Genomic DNA, 14,384 nt, shown 5'->3' with positions numbered 1-14,384 from the left:
TGACCCCATTCCTAAAACCTGGGGGGTGCCGGGGGGGGGGGAGAGATACCTGTGCCTTCAGACCCCGACTCTCCTTTGACCACCCGCAGCCCCGCCCTCGTTTGTGGAGTGGCCCGAGAGCTTGACGCGGCCTCGGGCCGGCACTGCCCGCTTTGCGTGCCAGGCAGAGGGCATCCCGGCGCCCAGGGTGGCGTGGCTGAAGAACGGGCGGAAGGTCCATTCCAACGGCAGGATCAAGATGTACAACAGGTGCTGGCTGGCGGGGGGGGGGCTCGGAGACCCTGGGGAGGGGCCAACCACTAGTGCTCCCTCTCAGCTGCGGAGTCCTGTGAGCAGAAATCCTGCCTCCTGAGCTCCTGGCATGCAAGTGCTGAGCGAGCCATTCGGCTGCTGCATAGATTAGTTTGCTCTGGAGCCCCCTCCGTCCTGAGCTGAGACAAAAAGGTGTGAGCCGGAGGCTAAGAAGCTCACTCGGCTGAGAGGGAACGCTGCCAGCAGCCCTGATGGGGGGGTGGGGCCAGGTGTGGGGGGGCTGGCCTGACGGACGGCCTCCTGGCCAGGGAAGAGGGGCAGGGCTCTTCTTTTCCATTTCCTCAGTTTCCCCCCTCCCTCCCTTTCAGAGGCCCCTGGGGAGTGTGTGTGTGTCTTTCCCTTTCCCAGGGTTAAAATTTCCCTCCCCAGGACCGTGTCTCTGATTTGAGGAGGGGAGGCGCCCCCCAGCTGGCGTCGGGAGAGTTGTCAGGCTCTCGGTTGGACACAAGTCTAATCTCGGTGTGGGCGGGTGGGGAGGGGCCCCGTGTGTGTGGAGGGGCATCATCCATCCATCGGGCCCTTGGAGCGGTGCTGAAGGTCTCCTCCTCTCCTCCTCCTCTTTGTGTCCAGCAAGCTGGTGATCAACCAGATCATCCCCGAGGACGACGCCATCTACCAGTGCGTGGCGGAGAACAGCCAGGGCTCTGTCCTGGCCCGGGCCCGCCTGACGGTGGTTCTGTCCGAAGACCGGCCCAGCGCCCCCTGCAACGTCCACGCGGAGACCATGTCGAGCTCCGCCATCCTCCTCGCCTGGGAGAGGCCGCTGTACAACTCGGACAAGGTCATCGCCTACTCCGTCCACTACATGAAAGCAGAAGGTAAACGGGCCAGCGGTTGGTTGGCGGGGGGGGTACCCTTCCCTTCCTGGGGGCTTCGGATGCCGCGTGTTGTCGGAGGCTCTGGGTCCTGTTTGTCCCCGCCCTTTCCACGATTATGCCTCCGCCGTAATGTCTTGGCTCGACGCAGTGGTTGCCTGGCTTTGGACCCTCTGAGCTGGACTACTTCAGTGTGCAGTACCTGGGGCTGCCCTTGGAGGGCTTCGGCTAGTGTAGGGCCTGGATTATTCCGTGATCCTAGAATTCCAGATCTGCCCCGGCTGGCTGCCGCTTGCTTCGGGGCACCTTTAGCCAGAGGCCTCTCTGTGCCTGGTCTCCCACCCGCTGCTTAGCAGATACCCGTTGGAAGGGGCTTTCCCCAGAGAATTGTGGGGCACACTGGGCGGGGTGAGAATTTTAACTGACGTGGGCCGGGGCTGGCTCACACTAACTCAGCTGAGAAGGGAACACTGGTCCCAACCAACACTCCCTCTCAGCTGCGGAGTCCTGTGAGCAAAAAACCTGCTTTGTGAGCTCCTGGCATTAAAGTGGTGAGCGAGCTATTTGGCCCCTGCACCAATTAGTTTGCTCTGCAGCCCTCTCCTTCCTGAGCCAAGACAAAAAGGTGTGAGCTGGCTCACACTCACTCAGCTGAGAGGGAACACTGGTGGGGACTGCGAGGGTGCAGGGGGGTGGGGGGAGCCTGCCCGGGCGGTGGGATCTGGCCTCCTGTGGGGGTGCTTTGGGTGTCAGAGGGCTTCTCCCTCTTTCTTCTGGCCAAGCAGCACGTGCAAATGGCCCTCTGCCTGCCTTCCTCCTTGGATTGCCTTCCCTCTCCTCCTCCTCCTCCTCCTCCTCCTCTCGGGCAGGCAGATAAAAGCCAGCATTGAATGGAGGGGGCTTTGGAGGGGCCCCAGGAAGCGGACAGGTGTCTCCTGGGAAGATGTGTGGGGAGGGGGGGAGGGTCCGGAGGCAGCAGGAAGAAAGAGAGGGGTGTGTGTGTGTGTGTGCCCGGGTGTGTTTTGTTGGGCTCATTATGCCAGGGCTCTGGGGGCTGGGCCTCTTCTCCTGGGCCTTTCAGGCGGGTCTCCGCAGGGGGGCAGGGCGGCCATTCAGGGATGGGCGGAGCTCCCTTTGACTGGGGGCCCCGGATCCCGTGTAGCGGGTCAGAAATCGTGCCAGGCTGTTCCTAATTAACGAGCCATTAATTAGCGTGTTGTGAGATGCCCGATAATCTTGTCTAATTAAAGGGCTATCCAGTGAGTTCAGAATGGTGGGAAAACCGACTCCTGGAATTTCGGCCTGTTGAGAAGTTTTGCTCTTGAGGTGGGGGAGGGCGCAGCCTGCCTCGAAAGGAGGTTGTTGTGTGTGGGGGGGGGGGGCAAGGAGGCAGGTGAGCCTCTCTGGCTTTCCAGCCCCCACCCCCTCGCCCCATGGCAGGTAATGAATGGGGACCCAGCCTGCGACTTATGCTCCTTGGCTCATTCCCACAGGCTCCTTAAGGAGCCCACCCCCCAAAAAAAAACCTCAGCCGTGTTGAATGTTGAGAGCTGTCCTTGCCTGTCAGTCAAGAGGCTGGGCCCCTGCTTCTGGGCCATGAGCCACCTTTCTGGCCCGCCCGGTCAGGCCGTTCGGAGTCCACTGAGTGCCCCCGCCTCTTGGATGCTGCTGCTGTTGCTGGGGGCTTTGTTGTCCGGGGGGGGGGCACAGATCAGAGCGGATGGAGTCTCTCTGGCCAGGCAAGTCCAAAGTGCCCTCCTCCATCCCACGGCGCAGGGCCTGCGTGCCCAGGTGGACTCCCACGTCTGGGTGTTCTGGGACCTAGCCTTTCGGCGCAGCCTTGAGCCTTGTGACAGGACAGTCCCGCCAGGCTGGCCCCGGGGGTTGCTGCCCCGGGACCCGTCCTCCCGCCTCTCACTGCTCCGTCTCCGCCCCTGCTTTCTGCTCTCCAGGCCTGAACAACGAAGAATACCAAGTGGTGATCGGCAACGACACCACCCACTACATCATCGATGACTTGCAGGCCGCCAGCAACTACTCCTTCTACATTGTGGCCTACATGCCCATGGGGGCCAGCCAGATGTCCGACCACGTCACCCAGCACACCCTGGAAGATGGCAAGTGGGGCTGGGCGGGGGGTGGGGGGGAGCAGGGCGGCCGCTCCGGGCCTCCCCATCTCTGTCGCTTCCTTCTGTGCGGCAGCGAGCCCAGGAAGACGGCCGGCCTCGGGCCCTGTGTGCGGGGCTTTGTTGTCCGGGGTGGGGGGCACAGATTAGAGCAGATGGAGTCTCTCTCTGGCCAGGCAAGTGCTGACGTCCGCCTTCTCCCCGCAGTCCCTCTGAGAGCTCCTGAGATCAGCCTGACCAGCCGAAGCCCGACCGATATCCTGATCTCCTGGCTGCCGATTCCCGCCAAGTACCGGCGCGGCCAGGTGGTCTCCTACCGCCTGTCGTTCCGGCGCAGCACGGAGAGCACCGTCCAAGCGGTGGAGCTCCTGGGCTCGACCTACGAGTACCTGCTCAGGAACCTGAGCCCGGACACCGTCTACCTGGTCCGGATTACGGCGGCCACGCGGATCGGCTGGGGCGAGGCCTCTCTGTGGACTTCCCACCGGACCCCGAAAGCCACGAGTGTCAAAGGTAGGCCACCGCTTCCTCCTCAAGTGGCGTGGAGCCACGCCAGAGCCGTAGCGAGGTGCCCCTTGGGGCCAGCGGTTTCTCGGTTCCAGTAAGTGAGTAAGGCCGGAGGGTCTCTCTCGTGTGTCTTGTTGGCACCGGAGCTTCCTTAAGTCCAGCACTCTCCTAGGGTGAATTGTTCTCTTCTGAGTTCCAAAGGGGTAAGGACCACTGCTTCCTCTTCACTGGTGAAGCAAGTCAGATCCACACCAGGTCTTCCCTGCCAGGCCCCCCGAAACGCAGGTGGGCTGCGCTCTGCGACTTGACCTTGACAGAAAGAAAGAAAGGCCGGTTTCAGAGCGAACTCCGCTGTGTAGCGAAAGCTAACCCTAAGCCTGGCGAGCCGTACCTGCAGACGGAGTTGTCCTTTGTGTTGCCGTGGCCAGTCTAGAGCCTTTGTTTTGCCCTTGTCGCCAGAGAGAGGGGAAGCCAGGCGCCCTCTCGTGCTGAGATGCCGGGGCAGCTGGCCCTCGCGGGGCAGGGGAGCGTTTGCAAAGCGCCGGCTCCGTTCCCGGGGTGTGACACGAGGGTGCGGCCCCTTCTCTCCCCAGCCCCAAAGTCTCCCGAGCTGCGCTTGGAGCCCCTGAACTGCACGACCATCGCCGTGAAGTGGCAGCCGGACCTGGGGGACACGGCCGCCGTCCTGGGCTACAAGCTGTACTACAAGGAGGAGGGCCAGCAGGAGAACGACCCCATCCTGCTGGAGGCCAGCGTCCTGACCCACACCATCAGCGGCCTGGGTGAGTGGGGCGGGCCTCCGGTGGTCCGGTCCGGCCCGGCTCTTCGGCCGTCCTGATTGGGGGGGAGGGGGGGATGCCAGTGAGCCGGGATCCCTGGGGGGGGGGGCTTGGGACTGATGGCTCCCCCCCCCGGCCCGGCATTCTGTGATCGCCCTCTGGCACAGAGGCTCCCGTAGTCTCTAAGAACATAAGAGAGAAGCCGATGTTGGGTCAGGCCAGTGACCCATCCAGTCCGACACTCTGTCTGTCACACAGGGGCCAAAAACACCAGGTGCCCTCAGGAGGTCCAGCAGTGGGGCCAGGAGGACACTGGAAGCCCCTCCCACTGTTGCCCCCCCCCCCCAAGCACCAAGAATACACTTAGAGTTCCTGTCTATACCTTGTGGCTAAGAGCCACCGGTGGACCTCTGCTCCATATGTTAATCTAATTCCCTCTTGATGCTTGTAGCCATGCTTGTAGCCGCCGCCACCTCCTGTGGCAGGGAATTCCATGTGTGTGAATCATTCTTTGGGTGAAGAGGGACTTCCTTTCATCCGTTCTGACCCGACCCACGAGGAGTTGTTGTGTTGATTTGTGTCCTGTTTGTGTGTCAGCTGGTTGTGGGCAGCTTGCTCTAGCAGTGGGCAGATGCGCCGGCCAAGCTGGGCCACACTTTGGTGGGGTGGGGGTGTCTTCGCGGCCTCAGGGGTTCTGATAGAAGGGAACCTTTTCTCTTAAGGGCTCTGCAGCAAAGACCGGTGTGTGTGTGTGCGCGTGTGCGGATGTCCCTTGCGCGTCTAGCTGCCTGGACTTCTGAGGAGCCGGACTCTGGGTCAAGAGGAGGGTGACAGGCTCTTCCACCCCCCACCCCCGGGTCGCAGACCAATCTGCTTTGTCATAAGGGCAAAGAGTCCTTAGAGTGAGATTTCTGACCCCCCCCACCCCACCCCACCCCCAGACTATTGGCTGTGCAGTGGTCATTGAGCCTCTGCTGGGAAATCCAGCCAGTGTTTTGGTCGTAGGGGAACTGCATCTTCCCATCATTCAAACTTCAGGTTTGCTATTGCTTTCTCTTCTAAGCAGTGCTACGTGTGGTCTCTGGTATACTCGCTGTAATGTGCCTGCTTGTGGACAGGCATCTATTGGCTAGCGGCTGTGATGTCACTGTGGTTAGGAATTGGGAATGTTAATGTTTTTGATCCTCTCTAGAAGTTTTGTTGTGTTATATGTGTGTGTGTGTGTGTGTGTATTTAGAGATGCCCTTAAAAGGATGGATGGATGGATGGATGGATGGATGGATGGATAGAGCAATATTGTGGGGGCAGGGCAAAGAAAAGAAAAAGAAGAGATAGGATTTATACCCTGCCCTTCACTACCCAAAGGGCTCTCAGAGGGGCTTACAAACTCATTTCCTTTCCCCTCCCCAGAACAGACAAACACCCTGTGAGGTTGGTGGGGCTGAGAGAGCTCTTGACAGAAATGGCTCTTTTTCAAGGACAGCTCTTGTCAGAACTACGTATTGCCCAAAGTCATCCAGCCAGGTGCAAGTGGAGGTGGAGTGGGGAATCAAACCCGGTTCTCCCAGATTAGAGTCTGTGCTCCTAACCACGACACCAAACTGGCTGTACAGTAGCACCAGGCAGTTCCGTGCTTGTGTGCTGCCAGAATGGATTGTCCTCTCCTGGGTGGGACTGACTGGAGAACTTACTGAAGAATCTGCCTTGATCCAAGAACATAAGGATCCGATCAGCATCCTTTTCCACACAGCGGCCAACCAGTCGCCCTGAAGGCCAACAAAAACAGGGCTTGGAGGCCAAAGGAAACGGGAATCTCTGCGCTGAAGAGGAGATATTCGCGAGGGGCTGTGTGACGGCCACCTTCCGATCCCGAAAGGGATGCCATGGGGAGGATGGGGCGGAGAGGTTTCCGTTGTGCCGAATGACAAGACTCGAGGGAATGGCTGTGAACTTCAGCAAAGGACGCTTTGTCTAAATCTGAGGAAGACCCTCCTGCCTGCAGAGCGTGTGGGCACCGGAACAGCCTCACCCGTGAGGTGGTGGATTCTTTGTCGTTGGAGGTTCTGAAGTGTTGATTGGATCCCCGCTTGTTGGGTCGTTGAAGCTTCTGCGCTGGCAGGGGGTTGGGGGCTAGATGACCCTGGTGGTGGTCCCCTCCCAATTCTGAGATGACGTAGAGAAAGCCCTCCCCTGGCGTGGTGTCTCTGCCGTGGCCACCAGAGGTTTCCTGTCTCTGTAGACATGCCTCACCACCACGGCCCCTCCGTGAAGATCTCTCACCGCCCTCTTAAGGGCTCCCCGTGCCCCTGGCCCTCAGGACCTTCACTGCTGGCAGGGAAGGCCGCAGTTTAATGACTCACTGAGTAAAGAAGCATCTGTTTCCTCATGTCCCTCCTGAAGGCGTTTCTCCACAACACCCGTTGCTGCGTGCCACCGACTTCTCTTGTTCCAGGAGAGGGAGGAGAAACCCTGTCCGCTCCTTTCAGGACACTGTGAACGCCCTCCTCGCTTGTCATCATTCTAAAAGGAAAGTTGTCTGTATCTCACTCCGGTCAAGTGGCTTCTGGACCCCTCCTCTGGACCCCCCCCTTGTGATCCCTCCGGATCCTCTCCAGAGAGACCGCCTGCCCCATCTGGCAGCAGGACGCAGGCCGGAGGACAAAAGGGGAGCGGCCAGGGAGAAGGGGGTGCCTCCTGGCTCCGGTTGGGGCTGCGTTGATCTGCCTCCTGATTCTGTGCACCGCAACGCGCAGGACCTGCCCGCCCGCCGCCCAAAGACCTGCAGATTCACACTCCGAAAGAAAGAGCGTTGCTGTCACCAGGCACAGAGCCTGGCACAGGGTCCCCCTTCCTGCTTGGCAGCCCAGGGCCATCTGCCTACTGAAGGGAGGAAGAGGTGTCTCTCCCCCGCCCCCAGCCACAGCCCCATGTGGTTTGTGGTCTGGGGGCTTTGGGGGCTTCTCTCTTGTTGCAGGGGCGTCTCCCCATGGATCTCTCGGAGGCCCCTGTATTTATCTTTGAACAATTATTTGACCTCTCCCCCCCACACACACAAACACACGCCACACCAGTGGGGCAGAGAGCTGTGACCGGATGTTGGAATGCCCCTCTTCAAACAAATAGCGGCTCTTTCTCTCTCCTGCTCCCTCTCTCAGTTACGTGTATTTATGTTGCAGGGGGGACCCCCCCCCCAGCATTTATTTTTCAGCAGGAGGAGACACACACCCCGCCTCCAGCTCCTGTGCAAAATCCCAACCGTTGTGCCGGTTTTGTGCAATAAAAGGGGCAGGCCTTGCTCCGTGGCCCCTTGTGCAGGGTGCTCCCTGGGGGGGCTCCTGGCTGCACCCTCCCCAAGAAAAAACGGTGAGGACAGATGAAAAGGCAGGCCAGCAGGTAGTCTTCCTGGGCCCCCAGGGGCCCCTGGTCTACAAAGGCTCTCTCTTCCTGGGGGAGCCCAGAGGTTCCTTGTGCAGGGAGGAGTTTGGGCGGGGTGTGTGTGTGTTGCGTGCCTGCGTGTTCTAGGCGAGCGGTGGGGAGATGTTGGGATTTGGGGAGGGAGCTCAGGAACTGGCCTTCAGAAGATAGAAGCGTTTGGGCAGGGGGTTGTTCGCTCTTTAAGAGACGTGTGCTTTTGGGGGGGGGGTTCTGGGAGTCACAGGCGGTGTTTTCCCCTCCCCCCCATGCATTCCTGGAAATTCTGCTGTCCAAGAAGGAGAAAGGGGCCTGTCTTACCACTCCTCCGGTGCCCAGACCAGGGCAGGGTTCAAACGGCTCCGCCGCCTCCATCCCTTTTCCCGGAGAGCTGCCCAGATGCCTGATCTGCCCTGGATCCCTGGGCTTAGCAGGGCCTCTTTGGCTGACGGCTCTTCCTGGAAATGTCCCGGAACCCCCCTCCACTCCCACAGAACAACACCTGCCCGGCCAGCCTGTCATGGAGGGTGGCGGCCCCCCTGCTCTCTCTGATGCTGCGGGACAAGGCCTCCCTCTCAGCTGTGGAGTCTGGAGAGCAAAAAGTCTACTTTGTGTGAGCTCCTGGCATTAAGGTTGTGCGCAAGCAATTTTGCCACTGCATCAATTGGTTTGCTCTAGAGCCCCATCCTCCCTGAGCAAAGACAAAAATCTGTGTGAGCCAGAGGCTAAAAAACTGAGAACTAGCTCACACTGACTCAGCTTAGAGGGAACACTGGTTTCAGGCAAGGCTCCCTCTCAGGTGCGGAGTCCTGTGAGCAAACATTCTACTTGGTGAGCTCCTGGCATTAAAGCTGTGAGCCAGCAATTGGGCTGCTGCATCAATTAGTTCGCTCTGGAGCCCTCCTTCCTGAGTGGAGACAAAAATGGGTGAGCCGGAGGCTAGAAAACTGGGAGCTAGCTCACACTCACTCACCTTGGAGGGAACGCTGCTGAGGGATATGGGGATGACCAAGACGCTTTAGGGAGTGGGAGGCGGGTTTCCGCGAAGGGAGGTCCTGCTTCCCCAGCCTTCTCCTGCACAAGCCCTCCGTAACCGAATAGGGTGGGTGTGGAGGTACTGTCCCCCCCCACTTTGAAGATTGGGGAGGCCCTCGCAAGAGCAAAAGAGCTTCCTGGGCAAGGAGCCCATCCAGTGTTCCCTCTAAGCTGAGTTGGTGTGAGCCAGCTCACAGTTTTTTAGCCTCCGGCTCACACATTTTTGTCTTTGCTCAGGAAGGATGTGGCTCCAGAGCAAACTAACTGATGCAGCAGCCAAATGGCTCGCTCACCACTTAAGTGCCAGTGGCTTCACCGAGTAGAATTTTTGCCCACAAGATTCCACAGTTTAGAGGGAGCCTTGGGCCCACCCCCACCCCCGCCCCAGAGCTAAAGAGTGCAAGAAGCGGAAAGAAGAGTTGAGCCCAGGTCTGATGAGGGCGGGGAGATGATGCTTCCCTACTCTCCTCTTAGAGCAGGGAGGTCACTTCCTACCATGGAGCAGTTCCTACCAGTTGGATCTAGAATTTCAGTCCTCCCATCCTGCAGAGCTCCACTTGAAGGGGGGGGGAATGAGGACATTCCCACGTTTATCACTTGATGTCTAGCATGTGTGAATGGGACATGACCAGTGTTCCCTCTAAGCTGAGTAAGTGTGGAGCCTGCTCACAGTTTCTTAGCCTCCGGCTCACAGATTCTTGTCTCAGCTCAGGAAGGAGGGCTCCAGGGCAAACTAATTTGTGCAGTGGCCAAATCGCTCGCTCACCACTTGAATGCCAGGAGCTCACAAAGCAGAATTTTTGCTCGCAGGTTAGAGGGAACGTTGGACACGGCAGATGTAACCCTCCTGCGTGACTTTTGCTTTGCCTTTGTCCCGTGCTCCTTAAGGGGCCAAGGGGGCCAAGCCGATGTGGGGTTCTGTTCCCCTTCCCCAGTCCGTGGGCTCTTCTGTCCTGTGCCGTCTACAGACTAGGGAAGGAAGAGTTTTGCAGCCGTTGCCTGGTGGGCATTTGGTTTGGCCTCCGTGCCCCTGTCTATGTCTGTCAGTTGCCATTTTAAAATCAAGCCTGAGCAGGCGCTCTTCCTGGTCTGGTCCAAGGCGAGGGGTGACCCTTGGAACCCAGCATCCATCCCTCGGGTGGGGGAGGGGGGAGGAGTCAGTGGCTGGGGGGGGTGGGGGATGCAGGCAGCATCTTCTCCACGCTGGGCTGGGTGCTGGGTTTGTCCGTTCCGAGGGCCTGGCAGATGGTGGGCTGGAGGGAGGCCCTCGAGTTGGCCCTTTCCAAATGGCTTTATCTTGCACAGGCGGCTTTTTTTGTAGGAAATATCTACCGATTGGTACTTTGATTGTGGCATTCCTCCAGTGTGTTGAGAACTCCTCCTGGTGGTGGTGGGGGGGGTGGAGGAGGGCGGCAAACTTGTTTCCTGTCCTCAGAAAACACAGGCTTTTTTTACATATGAGCTGTTGGCCTTTCTTTTTGTGGGGGAGGAGGCGGCGTGCAGCTTTATTTTTGGAAAGGAACGATTGGATTTCTTCCTGGGCAAAAAGAATATTTGGCCAGGGAAGGCCAATCCGTTGGGAATTAAACTTGTGGGCCGAGAGGTTCCCGTTCCCCTTCCCTTTCAGTTCTGATTTGAAAAGCAGCAGCGGCTTTTGAAGAGGGCTTAGGGAGAGAGCCTGCGAAAGGAAATGAAACCAACATTGTCTATTAATCACCCCGCGTGTCAGGCCCCCCCCCCTCCAGACCCCTCTCCAGATTGTTTGGCCTGAATGTGAGGAGCCCTGAGGAGCGGTGGGAGGTCTCTGAAGATCCGGGACAAGTCAAACGGGAGAGGGGTTTTTTTGAATGCTGCCATTAGCACATGAAAGAGACTTCAGGGCAAGGAGGAGCACACTGTTTGCTGCAGAGGAGAGCCCCTTACCTTTGAAACAGGGGCAGGTTCAGGGAAGCCCAGATATTTCCATCCAAGCATAATTGTGCAGCCGTCTTGGAACCGAAGCTTTGCAATAGCTGTTAGGCAAATTATTGCAAGGTCTCTGGCCAAGAGGCAGGGAAGTGACCCTTCAGAGGCAAGCATGCACAGGAAGGGGGCACGATCCACCTAGTAGTTCTTCTGCGCAAAAACCCCTTGAAAGGAATGGGGGCGTTTCTGTGGGAGATCATCCCAGTGGATTGTGCCCAGTAATGGTAACGGGACCAAAAGCCACAGTGGAAGGAAGGAGGGAAGACGCTTGCCTGGTCAGATGTTTGCTTGGGAAGGAGAAAGTGATCCGGGGACTCTGCCTCTGTCTGGACGAATGCAGAAACATCTCAAGGCACGAGCATCTCCGTCTGGTCCACAGAATGCAGAACTGCATAAGAACAGAAGAGAAGCCCATGTTGGGTCATCAGGCCAGTGGCCCATCCAGTCCAACACTCTGTGTCCCACAGTGGCCAAAAACACCAGGTGCCATCAGGAGTCCACCAGTGGGGCCAGGGCACCAGGAGCCCTCCCCCCACCCAAGCACCAAGAACACAAGAGCATCCCTTGCCCCAGACCGAGAGTCCCTATCTATACCTTGTGGCTAATAGGGGCCACGGATGGGCCTCTGCTCCATATGCTTATCTAATTCCCTCTTGAAAGCCGTCCGTGCTTGTAGCCGCCACCCCCTCCTGAGGCCGTGAATTCCATGTCTGGCTTCTAGTCTGGCTGAGCACTCGGACAGCGGCAGAGGGTGGAGCAAGCCCCTTTCAGTTCCCCTCTTGGCAGTGGACACGCAACTGAGCACCTAAGGAGCCTGCTTGTGGCTGTCCCGGCAAGCCTAGAGAGTACTCGCCACGTTTTTGAGAAGACACAGGGAAGTTCGTTTGACCCCTTTCCTTGGGTCCCCTTTGGCAGAATCCCCAGACCCCTACAAGTTAGCCCAAGAATATTGACAGTGGGAGAGGCTTCTAGTGTCCTCCTGGCCCCGCTGCTGGACCTCCTGAGGGCCCCTGGTATTCCTGGCCCCTGTGTGACACAGAGTGTTGGACCGGGTGGGCCATCAGCCTGATCCAACATGGGCTTCTCTTGTGTTCTTATGCCCGGTACGAGATCCTCTTGCTCAGAGTCCCACGGAAGGTTTGGGGCCCGGGAGGCGGAGTGTGGGTGCACACATCTTGTCCTGACTGGACTGGCCTCCCCCTGGGTTGCACGGGGCGGGGGCAGAGTTGCTGCCTGTGGGGGGAGCCTCTAGACCGAGGGGGGGGGCGTGTGCATCCTCCGGCAGGACTGGGCCTTGGCATGTGATGGGAGGTGAGCTCCTCCGGACCCGACCCCTGGGGCTCAGGAGCAAGGGGCTGTGTGGCCCCTGCTGCACTTGAGCAGTTGACTCAGGTTAAAGGGAAGAGGGGGTAAGAGAGCAGCGTGCCAGAAGACCGGGCTCATTTGAAGGTCTCTGGGCTGTAGAGAACCTACGGGCAGCTGGGCGAGGTCTGGTCAGTGTCGGGGGCCATGTCAGGCTTGCACACGAGGAGGAATCCATTTAGAGGGTCTGCATGGGGCCTGAGACTCCAGCGGGAGATGTGCAGGGGGGGGGGAGTGCCTGGTGAGCGCTTTGGGCCGCGAGATGTGTGGATGTCCCGGTGTCTCTCTCCCCCACCCCTGGCCTCCTTTCTCCCTTCTTTCAGACCCTCTCCTCCCAGCAGCCGGGCCCCACACTGGCCATTGGCTGCCTCCAGCCACCAATGTGTTTTGCGGGGAAGCCTCTCCCCCCCCCCCAGCCAGCCAGATGAGCGGAGGAGCTGGCCTCTTCTGCCCAGGGAGGGAGGGAGCTGAGAAGTGATCGATGGTGTTTTCATTTTGCGGCACAAAGGGTCAGAGTGCCAACGCCCCCCCCCCTCACCACCACAGCCCCGCGGGAGGAGCGAGCAGAGCAATGTTAGCTTGGAAGGGAAATTTACTCAGTGGCCGGAGGGGATGTTTGGGTGCCCTGAGCGGATCTCCTCTGTCAGCATGTAAAAATGTGTTGTGGGCCGGTCGGGCGGTCGATGGGTGGGCCCTGCTGCGGAGGCCAATGCCGGCCACTTAACCAGATGCGAAGAAGAAGCCCGGGTGGGGTGGGGGGCAATGCTCCCTCTAAGCTGTGGAGTCTTGTGAGCAAACATTCTACCTTTTGACCTCCTGGCATTAAAAGTTGTGAGTGAGCAGTTTGGCTGCTGCATAAACTAGTTTGCCCTGGAGCCCTCCTTCCGGAGCCAAGACAAAAACGCGTGAGCCGGAGGCTAAAAACTGTGAGCTAGCTCACACTAACTCGGCTTAGAGGGAACACTGGTGTGTGGGGGCTTTCCCTGGGCTGGTGGCGAAGCTTTTCCGGGGAAGCTCCTTGCGCTGAAGACCAAGCCCCCCCCCCCAGGAGGGGCGGCAAACAGCCAGGAGGAGGATGGGGGCTCCGGAGACTGAGCCCTAGGAGGAAAGGCCGAGGGACTTCTTGGGAATGTTGAGTTTGGAGGAGACTAAGGGGGGAATGCGATTGCTCTCTTTAAATATCTGAAAGACTGTCCTTTGGAGGAGGGCAAGCAGCTGTTCCAGTGGAGAGGACCCGAAGCAACGGGTTTAAGTTACACGCAGAAAGGGTATCGGCTGGATATCAGGAAAAACTTTTTCATGGTCACAGAGTGGTTCAGAGGTGGAATCAGCGGCCCGGGGAGGTAGTGGTGAGCTCCCCTTCACTGGCAACCTTCAAGAAGAGGCTGGACGGATATTTGTCAGGGATGCTGTTGAGGCTGGTCCTGCATTGGGCAGGGGGCTGGACTAGATGGTCTCTATGGACCCTTCCCACTCTGTGATTCCATGAGTCCGTGAGTCCTCCGCTTCTCTGGTGAGGGCCGAGTTCTTCTCTTTTGCCTGCTGATGCTGGGGTGGGGAATAGTAGGGGGGGAAAACCCCCCCCCCCCCCCCGCGGCCTCCCTCAATAGCACGAAGAGCCAGGCCGACTGCTATCTCCACATGCATTTCCCTAAGCAGTTCTCGGGGTGGAAGTGGGTGGGAGAGGGGTCCTGGCAGCCTCTTCTCCCAAAGTGGGGCTTTGGTGCCCGCAGCACTTTGCCCGACCCATCGGGGGCACCCTAAGCATCCTCCCGCTGGCTTCCGTGGGGGTGGGGTGTCACGGATCTTGTGGGCGACCGCCCTCTCACTCCTCCTGTCCTGGCCACTGCCCCCTGGTGACCCTTTTCAGAAGGCCGTGTTAACCTCCCTGTAGAGGCTGGGACCCTGCCCTGGGAGGGAGGGAGGGAGGGCAGCCAGCCAGCCATGGCACACCCCCCCACCTGGTTGGAAGCTGCCTTGGCGGGGAGCACCCCCACCCCTCTGTTGGCAGCTCCAGGATGGGCCGGGGGCCGGAGGAACAGGCCTCTCTTGCCCTGCTTGCGGTGGGCAAG

The 14,384-nt window shown here is 59.1% G+C and overlaps 1 protein-coding gene across 1 annotated transcript in view; it reads left to right on the top strand.

Annotated features, from left to right (window-relative positions):
* PRTG (protogenin) overlaps positions 1–14,384 on the top strand; it is a 33,365-nt gene that overhangs the window by 3,705 nt on the left and 15,276 nt on the right. The window contains exons 6-10 of the mRNA XM_015409158.1: positions 90–249; positions 883–1,130; positions 3,080–3,244; positions 3,461–3,766; positions 4,354–4,542. Coding sequence (XP_015264644.1) covers positions 90–249; positions 883–1,130; positions 3,080–3,244; positions 3,461–3,766; positions 4,354–4,542 — 1,068 coding nt within the window. The remainder of the gene's footprint in view (positions 1–89; positions 250–882; positions 1,131–3,079; positions 3,245–3,460; positions 3,767–4,353; positions 4,543–14,384) is intronic.

Source organism: Gekko japonicus, unplaced genomic scaffold (assembly GCF_001447785.1).
Source record: "Gekko japonicus isolate JY-2015 unplaced genomic scaffold, Gekko_japonicus_V1.1 scaffold167, whole genome shotgun sequence".
Taxonomy (NCBI): domain Eukaryota; kingdom Metazoa; phylum Chordata; class Lepidosauria; order Squamata; family Gekkonidae; genus Gekko; species Gekko japonicus.
Note: the sequence above shows the minus strand (reverse complement) of the source record. Positions and strands in the feature narration are given on the sequence as shown.